Source organism: Gekko japonicus, unplaced genomic scaffold (genome assembly GCF_001447785.1).
Source record: "Gekko japonicus isolate JY-2015 unplaced genomic scaffold, Gekko_japonicus_V1.1 scaffold302, whole genome shotgun sequence".
NCBI lineage: Eukaryota > Metazoa > Chordata > Lepidosauria > Squamata > Gekkonidae > Gekko > Gekko japonicus.
Genome location: NW_015170283.1, coordinates 266,463 through 280,038, shown reverse-complemented (window position 1 = coordinate 280,038; position 13,576 = coordinate 266,463). Strand labels below are relative to the sequence as shown.

General features: G+C 42.6%; 1 protein-coding gene across 7 annotated transcripts in view; it reads left to right on the top strand.

Annotated features, from left to right (window-relative positions):
• Window positions 1-800: 800 nt before the first annotated feature.
• Window positions 801-13,576, top strand: part of MFF (mitochondrial fission factor) — a 41,050-nt gene continuing 28,274 nt past the window's right edge. For 4 of the 7 annotated variants that reach the window (XM_015417831.1, XM_015417830.1, XM_015417828.1 and 1 more), the window contains exons 1-5: window positions 801-967; window positions 2,861-2,919; window positions 3,631-3,793; window positions 6,738-6,958; window positions 12,152-12,324. In XM_015417831.1, coding sequence (XP_015273317.1) covers window positions 3,756-3,793; window positions 6,738-6,958; window positions 12,152-12,324 — 432 coding nt within the window. In that variant the 5' untranslated portion in view covers window positions 801-967; window positions 2,861-2,919; window positions 3,631-3,755. Of the gene's footprint in view, window positions 968-2,860; window positions 2,920-3,630; window positions 3,794-6,737; window positions 6,959-12,151; window positions 12,346-13,576 lie in introns of all 7 variants that reach the window. The other 3 variants (XM_015417829.1, XM_015417826.1, XM_015417834.1) reach the window with 2 other exon arrangements.

Sequence of the window (13,576 nt, the reverse complement as noted above, 5' to 3'; positions counted from 1 at the left end):
AACCTGGATCTGGGAAAGAAGGAAAAAAACCCATCCCCTGCTGATGGCCTGGCAACCCTGGCATTCAATAAACGATCAGCAGTAAGTTTAATAAGGGTGCATATCAACAATAAGTCAAATCTCCCATCTTTCATTTGAATATGAGGGGTTGGTTCCAGTATGGTGGTTCTAGTATGGTTTTGTGCAGTGGTTAAGAGCGGAGAACAGGGTTTGATTCCCCACTCCTCCACATGCAGGTGCTAGGTGACCTTGGGTCAGTCACAGTTCTCTCAGAGCTTTTCTCTCAAGAGCAATTCTTGAAAGAGCTCTCAGCCCCACCTACCTCACAGGGTGTCTGTTGTGGGAAGAGGAAGGGAAGAAAATTGTAAGCCGCTTTGAGGCTCCGAGTGAAGGACGGGGTATAAATCCAATCTCTTCTTCTTCTGCTATGATAATTCCATTGGTACTAGCTGTGTTAGTTTAATGTAGCACAATAAAACAGAACGTTTGGTGGTATCTTCAAGACGACTTTAGTCCAGCATGAGCTTTCACAAGTTAGCCCTCACTAAGCATCTGAATAAGTAGCTCTGATATACTAAAATTCAAGCAGGAATAATAGTTTAAGATGCCACTGAACTGGACTTCTGTTTTATTTTCGAAATCTCATTACCGGAACGGAAGACACCTCTTTGCCTTGACCGAAGGAAGAACAGCCCTGTTTCCGTAGTAAATATGGCCGGCAGGCCTTCAGCCCTTCCTCGATCACGTGAATCGGGCTCGGCGCGCTTCTAGTTACCGGTTACGGTGGCTCAATGGGGGCAATCCGGGTCCTTTGTTTTCTTTTTGTTACGGAGTTGTGTAGATAAGGTACTCGGCGCTGTTGTTCGTACCCCGCTAACGGCTCCGGACAGAAGAAAAAGAGGAGGAGCCTTACGGGCCGGAGCCGATCCCCGGGGGAGGAGGCAGCCGCCTTTTCGCTGGCCTCAGGGTGAGAGCTGAGTGGTATGTTGGTCTGGGCCTTTCCCCCGTCAGAGCAAGCGTAGCTGAGGGTGAGAGAGCGAGAGAAGGAAGTTGCCACAACCCCCTCCCCGGCTCCTGCCTCGGCTTCTTTCGGCAATTGGCGGAAGTCTGCATTCCCTGTAGGCGTCTCTGCTACGGAGTTGCCGCGGCACCCTTGCCCGTGACTACCGTTATGTTTCCTCGGGTGTCTGCTGATGCTGCAACGTCAGCCCCACTCTCCCCAGCGTCCTTCCTTCGCCTTTGTTTGCCCCCTCCCCCGCGCCCTGTTACAACTTCTTTTGTTTCTCCCTAAAGGCCAGTGTACACATCCATGCCAAATGCACCCCTCTTTTCTCCCTGGTGGGGACCCAGGTGTGTCTTTTTTCCTCATGTTATGTCCTGGGCGGGGAATGGCTCAGTGATGCAGCATTTGCTCTGCGTGCAAACCGTCCCAGGCTGGCAATGGGGTTACCAATTCTGAGTTGGGAAATTCCTGGAGAGGGGGGAGCTTGGAGACCACGGGGTTTGGAGAGGGGAGAGGTCTCACTGGGGTTGAGTGCTATTGAGTTCACCCTCCAAAACAGCCATTTTCTCAAGGAAAACTTCTCTGGAGATTACTTGTAGGTCCAGGAGTGCTCCAGGCCCCATCTGGAGGATGGTAACCCTACTAGGTTCAGTCTCCAGCATCACCCGATAGGCAGTTGGTGATGTAAAAGACATTCACCTGGACAGCCACTGCTAGTCAGAAACTCAGAATACCCACATGCATCTGTTGGTAAGAGGAGACACCAAAAGAGGCCAGTGACCCTAGATTCAGTCCCTGGCGTCTCTATTTAAAAGGGTAAGATAGTTGGTGTAGATCTCTATCTGAGATTCTGGAGAGCTGCTGTCAGGCAGAGTATACAGGACTGACCTTAGACTAGTGGCGTGTCTCAGTAGCCTTAGACATATGTTCCTGTGAATGTGCAGACAATCTGTTAATGCAGGTGGGTGTTTTTTTTAGATTCTTGTGTTACATTCAGTGTGTCTATAGCTGAATGGACAAGTTAAACACAAATATTTATCCAAGTACTAGTTCACAGTTTTGTTTTTAAATGAATATTCTTTCACTTTTTCTTATAACCAGATGTATGCATACAAGGCTAGTATCAGGCAGCTTAATCGCTGTGAGGTAGTTATGAGAATATACTGTCACATGCAGAATTGAGTGCTTGGCCCTCAAACACTGAAGCAGCTTCCATAATTATACTTATGGCGCTTCTGTCCAGCCCAGCAGCTTCATATAGAACCAGTCTGGCATAAGCAGATGCAGTTAGGAGTCCACACTGGCAAGCCTTTTCCTATCTAGTAAAGTAGTTGGGTGAGGGCCATAATCTTGGGTTCGTTGTTGCTGTTTTTGCTGTAAAGTTGGCTCACCTTTCCACCTGTGGCCCTGTATGTTCCAACTCTGTCACCAGGTTAGCTGTCATTTGCACCAGAACTGCTTCCAACAAGGCAGGTTTTTCTAATATTTATTTTTTGTCCAACATCAGTTCAGTTGGCTTTAGTCCCTATTTCTCTGTGTAAGCGTTTCTTTGGTAGGATATGACTAGGCAGCTTTGGTTTCAGGGATCAGGCATGTTTTGCCATTTCCTGTCATTGCAGCCCAGATCTAAGAGAGCTCCAACCTGCTTTGTCTTCCTCCTCCTCTCTGTAGTATGCAGATATATATTGCTTTGAGAGCTTGATGAAGGCTAGGGAATATGCTCCCCTGGTTGGCAACCCTTGTTGTCATTCAGTTCACAGTTGCCCTGGCTCTGTTATCCTTTATTCACTTGTCTTTCTTTACCCTTAAGAAAGCATGGACAATTGCTGACCAATGCCTTTATTGTTTTGTTGGCAGTCAGAATAGTGAGGTGGATCATCTTCACCACTGAGGTTGTAAAAATATCATATGAGTAGGTATGTATTGTACCATCAACACACCAATGCTCCAGTAACTCATTTGGGGTTTTATAGTACACCACATGCTGAAGTGGTCACATTCCCTTTCTTAATCAGCTTGCCCTGTGATCTGTAGGGTTTCCAGGTCCTCCCTGGCTACCCGGGGGGTGGGTGGGTGGGTAGGGTTGCTGGATCCAGTTTGGGAAACTCCTGGAAATTTGGGGATGAAGTCTAGGGAGGACAGGAGTCTCAGTGGGATACAGTGCCACAGAGTCCACCTTTCAAAGCATTCATTTTCTTCAGAGAAAATGATTTCTGTAGTCTGGAAATGAGCTGTAATTCCAGGGGATCCCCAGGTCCCACCTGGAGGCTGGCATGCCGGGCAACCTAAGATCATAAGTTGCAAGGCCAGTAGTTTTATTTTAGGTTTTCACAAACATAGAAGGTTTTTTGTTTTTGTTTTTTAAATTGAGGACAGTTTGTCAACTGGCTGTTTTGTGTCTTCAAGAGCACTATGAATGAAAACACCTCTCTTTCAAAATCAGAATTGGGGACTTCAAAAGGAAACATTATCTTTGAATCCATAAACATGTGACTATTTGGAAGCTATTTAGCATATTCCTGTTGAGTTGCCATTACAGAATAGATGCATAGATTTCAAATGCCTTCGGTAATAAATATTTCACCAAGTGATAATGCCTAATGTTGCTCTTGTTTTTTCCCTTACAGCTTGAAAAGCAGTTGTCATGGTGTCTTATGCACAAAAGTCCCACTGTTTAGGGAGATTGTTATGTAACATAAACAGTGCTGCAGTGTAGTAACATTTTATTAAAACCTTGCAAGCAAACACCAAAATGAACAAGCGATCGAGCAGTGACATTCCTTTAGGAAGGTTAGTGGAAGCTGTTGAGCTTGTGCTTGTAGTAGTGAGTAGAGTATGCCTGTAGATGCTGACATAACAAAATGGTTACATAAGCTGATCTCTGGCCTGACTGGTCACCTTGGTTGTTTTCCTAATCAAATTCCTTTATTTTGAACCTAAAATTGAATAAGGTTTTGTGCAACTCAATGGGGCTGAAAAAGTCAGTTGCCCAATATTATAGTAACTTTAAAATGTTCACAATTTTTCCATCCCTGTTAATGGTTGGTAACAAAAAAATGTATTCTATTGGCTCTTTATCTACAAAAGAAGTCCCTGAATACTTTGTCCCACTCTGTGCTGCTCATTCTGTCATGTTCTAGTGTGAGCAAGAAACGAAACCTTTGATGGGTTATGGTGTAGAGCTGTGTAGGATCAAGATGCATTCCCAGAGTCTCCAAAGGCCAGTCAGGTTTGACCCCCCACCCCCCGTGTGTCTTTTTATACTTTTCCGCATGGGATAAAAAGGATGTAAAGTGCTAGATTTTGGGATACTGTTGCGTTACAAGGAAACACTGATCTATATTCCCAGTTCTTGGTGGTTTCCTATTAACATGAATTGCTCAAAGAGTGTATTGTGCCTAAAACCAAACTAAACTACTAACTAGGGTATCTTGCCGTAGACAAATCCTTGCTACAGACAGACAATGAAATGTGAGCTATTTTGTTAGTTTGAAATTTTTTTCAGTCTTGATTATCCAAATATTTATAATTTATTTTAAATGTTTTCAGTGCAGTCTTAAGCAGAGTTACTCCATTCTAAGCCTAGTAGTCTAATTGAGCCCAATTAAATCAATAAGCTTAGACTGGAGTTTCCCTGCATAGGATTTTACTTTAAGATATTGCTTTTTGGGTGTGTATTCATTGTTGCTTATAACAGGAAAAAAAATCAAATTATAATAATATAGAAAAGAATAAAATTACAATAATATAAAATTAATCGAGTTCAAGTATTATCATTCAGGGCTAAACTGAAGAACCCCTAGTATCTAGAAATATGAATGCTGGTCCCATTTAAATTCAACTGAAGTCAATTACAGTATTGGTTTATTTCCTTTCCCTATGTCACATCCTGAGCACTATGTGGCAGGTTTCTTGTGGCCATTTTATGTGATGATGGAGCTGGTAAACAAGCTGATGGCATACACACTGGCAAATAAAAATATACATAATCCTCTGATATCAAGATCAGTGTCTAGATCAGGGGTGTCAGACATAAGGCTGGGGACCAGAACTGGCCCATCCAGGGCTCTTATGCGGCCCGTGAGCAACTGTTGCAAGGGAGGGAACAAGAGACTATTGGGGGAAAGTGCACAGAGCCACTCTGATTGTGGCTTGAGCTTGGTGGAACAACCTCGTCTGCAGCAGTCAAGCAGCATAGGAGCGTCTGCCCAGTGCTGCACCACTGGCTCTCCAGTCTGCCCATATGTGTTTTCCTTTGCATCTGCCTCCCAGCCTATGGGTCCTTTCAGTGAGGATACACTAACTCAGAGCTTAGCAGCGGCCCAGCCTGACAAGGTGACATTTATGTCAGATCCGGCCCTCGTAACGAATGAGTTCGACACCTCTGATCTATCAGTGCTAAACTTCAAATGACTCTGTTATCAGTGCACAACCTGCTTCTGAAATAATGAGGTTACTAAGATACATAATTTACTGTGAAGATTTTCTAGCACTTTGCCTAGAAGTGGGCAAAAGATAGGCTGTGGTCCATTAACCATTTTTAATGGACCATACAGCACTGGTATTCTTCCCAAGAATGCTGAACTTGGTTTAATTCAGCAAGGCACTCTTTATGTTTTTTAAGCAAGTCAAGGTAATAACACAGATTAATGGGGCGTAACTTGTTAAGAGTCTTGGTTTACAATTGATCAGTGGGCCTCAAGTATTCTATTTTTTTTTTTTTACGTAAGTAGTGTAAGATTGAAATCAGCTTTCCTCTGCCTTCACCAGTGACAACATATTAACTAGATTAAGTATGGTGTAATAGTTTCAGAGGGTAGCTGTGTTGGTCTACAGTGCAACACCTGAATCAGAGTCTGGTAGCACCTTAGAGATCAGCAAGGTTTTCGGAGTATGATCCTTTGACAGTCAACTCTCCATCAGATTGAAAGGAGCTTTGACTCTCAAAAGCTCATACCCCTAAAATCTTGTTGATCTCTGAGGTGCTGCTGGACTTGAATCTCCATGGTTCAATAGTGAAACTTGTACGTTTGAGTTATGTGGCTGTCTAGCTGGAAGCACTTAACACTGTTTTGTTTGGTTGGCTTGGCAAGAAGACTAGTTATGTGACGTTGGCACAGGTAGCATGAGCTGTGTGCAGAGTGAAATTACTGATTGCTACTGTTCTGTCTCCTATCACTACAGTCGTTAGAAGTTAATCAGACAGATTTGTTCTTCTTGGCGCTTAAGAAGGCTCTTTCACTCTGATAGTTGCTCAAATAAATTGCACAGGGCACATTGTGAATGTACAGGTATTGTCTAGTTAATTGCAATTTAGTCTTGTTTCATCCCAGCTCTCACTAGATCATGCCTACAATTGTTTTCTGACATGGTTTCAATAAGGTGTGGGTGAAATTGTGGGGGGAGGGGGAGAAACCTTCATTTTCATTATTCAGGTCAGAATTCAGGTCAGGCGTCTAAAGAAAGAAAATATGAAGCTTGTCCATGCCTGAAGAGATTTCAGTGATTAATAAAAGGAAGCAGCTACCTGAATTTTAACTTGCATGTAAAATTATAGCGGGTATCTTAGTGGCTATATTTCACTACACATCTCTCTACAATGGTTGAAGCTTTAGGAAAAAAAGAAAAATCTGCTGAATTAGTGAATAACTATTTTTGGTACCAATAATACAAGAAGCCTGTGTATTACCTTTTACTATAGTGAGATAATTTGAGTTGTTTTGTTTCATGTCAGGATGAGCGCAGCAGCATTCCCATCTCCAGCTGCTGAGATGGCAGAAATGAATCGAATTCAGTATGAAATGGAGTACACTGAAGGGATCAACCAGAGAATGAGAGTTCCAGAAAAACTCAAGGTAGCTCCACCAAATGCTGATCTTGAGCAGAGTGTTCCTGACAGAGGGCTTCCCAATGCCAGTGTAACAATGCAGGTGCCAGAGCGGATTGTAGTGGCAGGTATGTTTACCTTTGGGTAAGAGATGTTGTTAAAGTACTGTCAGATTTATAACTTTCTGTGTGTTCCTTACTGTAATAAAAATGGCTGTTTTGAAGCAGTATCTACAGTCAGGCAAAGACCTACATGCAGAGATTCTTAAAGTGAATCAATCTAAAACTACAGTAGTTGCAGTGGAAAGAGGGCTGCTGAGAGAAACCAATAAGAAGTGTACTGGTTGTTTGTTCCTTTATCCTGTTTCTGAATGCCTGAAACAAGTGGTCGGTCTGTCTGTCTGTCTGTCTGTCATCTATCTATCATCTATCTAATCTATCTTTCCATAGAGATTCCCGTAAGATTGATTTGACACTGATATACATGGGAGGTTTTGTAAAATATTCTTGAGCAGACTTCCAAAAATATGGTTTCCAGTGCTCTGTAGATGAGTGTTCCTAACCTGATTCACATAAAAGTCCATGTGATTTCAGTGGAATTCCTCTTCTAAGAGAATGTATGTAGGATGCTAATATGCAAATCCATAAGTCATTGTTAGTGCTGTGATAAACTTAAAATATACTCAAGTCTTTTGCTTTTGTTCCTATATACTTGCTCCACTTGGTTTTTAAATTTTAATTAGTTTTCATCTGACAACAAAAAGAGAGGTCAAAGTTCACTGCTTTAACATTATACCAGACCATGGTTAAATAAAACCCAATGTGGAGTGATGGTTAGAGTGCCAAACATCGATTTGAGAGTCCAGGTTTGCATCCCCATTCTTTCACAGAAGCTCACTGGGTGATCTTGGGCCAGTCGCTCTCTCTCATCCCAACCTACCTTACAGGGTGTTTATTGTAAGGATAAAATGTAGGAGTGTAGAAGGGTATTGTAAGCTTCTTGGAATCCCTGAATAAATAAAATCCCTGAATAAATAAAATTTATAAACCTTGTTTGCTATGATATCTGAATTGACAGAGGATGACTTATGATCACCTGGCAAACCAGAATCAGAAACTGTGGTTGCAAATAGGTTTGAAAACCATGGGCATACAGTCCTGTGGCTTGGCATGATGTGTGCATGGACACACTAATTAAGGCAGTTGCTCTTGCTCACGAGGCCCTTCATCACTTATAGATTGGAGTGCCGAGGCGATGAAAAATGGGAGCAGACAATTCTAACTGTGGTTTGCCTGACTGTTGAAACCAGGCTTTGGATTCTTAACTATAACTAAGGCAAACCCTGTTTTGTTATGATGTCTGGTCTGAACCCATAAGATATGTATATGCTTGTGTCCTCATCTGTCACAATCATGCACTAACATGTTCCTGATTCTTTCTAAAATATATATATATATTCTAAACTGGATTCATAGGAGTAATAGAGAGGGTGAAGCTACCTGTATGCCATAAATTAATTATATTTGGGGGAAAGCCGACAGGAGATGAAAAGTCTCTGGTTCGGGTTGGCTCATCTGAGAGAGATGAGGGGGTACCTGTTGCTTTTCTACAGGGAGGTGGATTGGAATTGTCCACAGAGGCCATGGCTAGTGAAATGGACTGCCTGACAACGTCTCGAGATGGCAAGAGGATGGATGCAGGCTTAACTTGTAAGGGAAATTACAGCTGTTTCTATACAAATGCTAGAAGTGTCAGAGGTAAAATGGGGGAGTTGGAGTGCTTGGTGTTGGAGGGAAAAATAGACATTGTGGGTATTTCAGAAACTTGGTGGGATGAAGAAAATCAGTGGGACACGGTGATTCCCGGTTATATATTATATCGGAAGGATGGGGGGGAAGGGTTGGAGGTGGGGTGGCTCTGTATGTCAGAGAGGGTATAAAGTCTAGAAAGATTGAGAGGCTAAGTGAAGTGGATTCGCTTCTGGAAGTTCTATGGGTTGAAATAGGGGGGCCAAAAGGAAACTTAACACTGGGAGTTTGTTATCGCCCACCAGATCAAAAGATAGAGGAGGATTATAAAATGATGAATGCCTTAAAGATAGCAACTAGACAAAAACACTGTGTAATAATAGGTGATTTTAACTACCCACACATTGATTGGGTCAATATGTGTTCTAGTCGGGAAAAAGAGATTGAGTTTCTAGACACTCTAAATGACTGTGCTATGGAGCAGATGGTCACGGAACCTACCAGGGGAGAGGCGATCCTTGATTTGGTCCTAAGTAACACTCAAGACCTGGTGAGAGATGTAAAAGTGATTGCACCGCTTGGAAACAGTGATCATAATGTTGTTGAGTTCATCATTTGTACAAATAGAGAATTGGCCAAAAAGACTCACACAACCATTTTTAACTTTAAAAGGGGTAATTTCTCTGATATGAGGGGACACGTGGGGAGGAAACTGAAAGGAAAAGTAGAAAGGGTCAAAACAATTGGGGAAGCTTGGGATCTATTTAAAACTACGATCCTAGAAGCTCAAAAAATATATATTCCGCAGGTTAGGAAAGGCACAAACAGGTATAGGAAAAAGCCTGCATGGTTAACAAACAGAGTAATGGAGGCTGTAAAAAGTAAAAAGAATTCCTTTAAGCAGTGGAAAGCTAGTCACAGTGAGGCTGATAAAACGGAACACAGGCTATGGCAAATAAAATGCAAGTCTGAGGTCAGGCAGGCAAAAAGGGAATATGAGGAGCATATAGCAAAAAACGTAAAAACCAACAATAAAACTTTCTTCAAATACATTAGAAACAGGAAACCAGCCAGGGAGGCAGTGGGGCCCTTGGACGACCAAGGGGTAAAAGGAGTATTGAAGGATGATAGGGAAATGGCTGAGAAGCTAAATGCATTTTTTGCCTCCGTCTTCACTGTGGAAGATGAGAAGTGCTTGCCCACTCCAGAACCACTGATTTCAGGAGGGGTGTTGGAAGACCTGAGTCAGATTGAGGTGATGAGAGAGGAGGTCCTAAAACTGATAGACAACTTAAAAACTGAAAAATCACCAGGCCCAGATGGCATACATCCGAGAGTTCTGAAAGAACTCAAATGTGAACTTGTAGATCTCCTGACAAAGATATGTAATCTTTCCTTAAAATCTGCCTCCATTCCTGAGGATTGGAAGGTAGCTAATGTCACTCCCATCTTTAAAAAGGGTTCCAGAGGAGATCCGGGAAATTACAGGCCAGTCAGTCTGACGTCGATACCGGGTAAATTGGTGGAAACCATTATTAAGGAAAGAATTAGTAGGCACATAGATGAACAAAACCTATTGAGGCAGACTCAGCACGGTTTCTGTAAGGGAAGATCTTGTCTCACTAACCTGTTAGTGTTCTTTGAGGGGGTGAACAAACATGTGGACAAGGGGGATCCAATAGATATTATTTACCTTGACTTCCAGAAAGCTTTTGATAAAGTTCCTCATCAAAGGCTCCTAAGTAAGCTCAAAAATCATGGGATAGAAGGACAAGTCCTTTTATGGATCAAAAACTGGCTAGTTCATAGAAAACAGAGAGTGAGTGTAGGTGGGCAATTTTCTCAGTGGAGGGTGGTAAGCAGTGGGGTACCGCAGGGATCAGTACTTGGTCCACTGCTTTTTAACTTGTTCATTAATGATTTGGAGATGGGAGTAAGCAGTGAAGTGGCTAAATTTGCGGATGATACAAAGTTGTTCAGGGTGGTGAAAACCAGTGAGGATTGTGAGGCACTCCAAGGGGATCTGTCAAGGATGGGCGAGTGGGCGTCAACATGGCAAATGGGGTTCAATGTGGCCAAGTGCAAGGTGATGCACATTGGAGCCAAAAATCCTAAATATAAATACACATTGATGGGGTCTGAACTGGCAGAGACTGATCAAGAGAGAGATCTTGGAGTTGTAGTGGATAACTCACTGAAAATGTCGAGACAGTGTGTGACTGCAATAAAGAAGGCCAATGCTATGCTGGGGATTATTAGGAAGGGTATTGAAAACAGATCAGCCAATATAATAATGCCCCTATATAAATCAATGGTGAGACCTCATTTGGAATACTGTGTGCAGTTCTGGTCACCACACCTTAAAAAGGATATTATAGCTTTGGGAAAAGTGCAGAAAAGGGCAACTCGAATGATAAAAGGGTTGGAACACTTTCCCTATGAGGAAAGGTTAAAGCGCTTAGGGCTCTTTAGCTTGGAGAAAAGACGACTGAGGGGTGATATGATCGAGGTTTATAAGATTATGCATGGGAAAGAGCAGGTAGAGAAAGAGGTACTTTTCTCCCTTTCTCACAATACAAGAACTCGTGGGCACTCCATGAAACTGCAGAGCGGTCGGGTTAGAACGGATAAAAGGAAGTACTTCTTCACCCAAAGAGTGATTAACACATGGAATTCACTGCCACAGGAAGTGGCGGAGGCTACAAACATGGACGGCTTCAAAAGGGAATTAGATAAGCATACAGAGCAGAAGTCCATCAGTGGATATTAGCCACAAGGTATAGATAGGGGCTCTGGGGCAAGTGATGCTCTGTCTTCTTGGTGCTTGGGGGGGTCAACAGTGGGAGGGCTTCTAATGTCCTGGCCCCACTGCTGGACCTCCTGATGGCACTGGTATTTCTGGCCACTGTGTGACACAGAGTGTTGGACTGGATGGGCCTTTGGCCTGATCCAACATTGGCGTCTCTTATGTTCTTATGTATGTCCATGTCAGAAGACCCAGTTCTGAAATGTGTGTATTTTAATTATGAATCTTGATTGAGCTGTTAAGAAACCTAGAAAGTGATTAAGTGGATTAGAATTGTGAAACATTTTTCCTACCACACTCACCATTAAATTTTAGCCTATGTCTTTGCTCTTGTTGGGGTTTTGAGATAGCTGAATACTAATGGCAGGTGAGAGTTTTATCTAACACTTTGTTCTGATGCAGTTATATGAAGAAAAAAACACTTTAGATACAGAATGTTGGCTTTAAAATATCTTACATTTACAAGCTGTGTAGTGCTTTTACAGTAGAATCTTATGCAGAATTATTCTGGGCCGCACTCATTGGTTTCAGTGGCCATCAACTGGTGTAACTTTGCATAAGATGATCTGACTGTATAGAGAGTGCTTTATAATTGCAAAAGCCCTATTATTTTTAAAGGTGAGGCTTATTGTGGCTCACTCATCATCACCCAGTGAATTCCTATCTGAACTTTAACTCTCTCAAGTCCAGCTCGCTACCACTAAACCACACTTAATAAATGAAGTGTTTTAATGTTTCTGGGTTTTAATATCATGCTGTTGTTACAGGCAACAGTGAAGACATTCCATTTTCCAGACCCTCAGATCTAGATGTTCTCCAATCAACCCCATTCAAGCCTTTGTCACTGAAAACACCTCCCCGTGTTATCTCGCTCAGTGAACAACCGCTAGATTTCCTGGATCTGGACAGAGCTCCTGCTCAGACTCCTCAAAATGAAGAGGCTAGTATCCATTCTTTCTGGGTCCGTCACATTTTGTTTCGCGATTTTATTTAGCAAGGAAGTAAGAAAGGCATCCAAGTATTTCCTGCACAGTGTACTCCATGTCAGATTGGTACTGAACAGGGAACAGCTTTGTTCTGTATAATATAGAGTATACCTAATGTGAATATTTTCCGTTTAAAGGGAAAGTACTCCCAGTTATTTTTCATGGCCTCCTTGAGTGCTTGGCTGCTGCAGTACCCTCTGGTTTTACTGTACTGGAATGGAATGACAGGAGAGTTCCAATGTGGCAGAACCAGGAAAGAGAACAGACAGTTGGGATGGGAACCGTTAGAACCGTTGGATAGAAGGACAGAAAGTGAGGAGATAGCATCAGAGTGAGGAATTGTCTGGTAGGACTGGGGAAAGAAATAACTCTTTACTTGGAATATTCTTAGTAAATATGTTAAGTGATAATTCAGTAGTGGTTATTCTGTTTTTATCGATATTTGAAAATATAGGAATACCTGTTCTCCATCAGTGAAGGAAGGTAACCTTGAATAGATTAAACCTCCTTCTCGCTCTGCGTATGCAAATTGATTTCAAAGACATCCATATCTGGCTGGAGGTGTGCTTCCAGTGCATGCCCTCTTTCTCCACGGCAAAGACCTTCTTCCAGAGCATGCTCTAGTTTAGGTCTATCTTCTCTAATGGCTCTTTCATTGTGGTCCTTCTGAGACTTTGAAACATCTCATGTGCTCCATTGCTTTTTCTGCAGCCTTCTGTCTGATGTCTGTGGCTGGTCAGGCAAAACACAGACAGGCACAAGGGCTTGTTATGTGAGTTGCCTGTGGAGGGTGCAGCAGAAGAGAGAGAACCAGTAGCAGCGCTTGCCTCTGGATCCTGACACTGTTCCTTCGGTGAAGGCCTTATCTGTAATACAGGGTGCTGTTGTCTGGCTCAAAGAAACAAATCTGCTGAGGTTAATTAATATGCCCATTAGAATTATTCACATGCTTTCTTGGGATAGTAGAAATGCAGGTACGGTAGATGCTCACTTAAAGGTAGTTGTGATCTTCATAATGCTTTATATAGTGCTCCTAAAGTACTTGGTGTGCTGTTTTATCTCAGCAGTTACAATAGCCCAAAAAAGTAGGCTGGGATGACCACCTTCAGAGTCTTGGTCTGAGGCCACAGAGGAAGGTTGTGACTGAGGTGTGATTCAGTTGAGGTCTTCATGCTTCAGCAGTTTGTCTTAGTGCAGAATTTAATT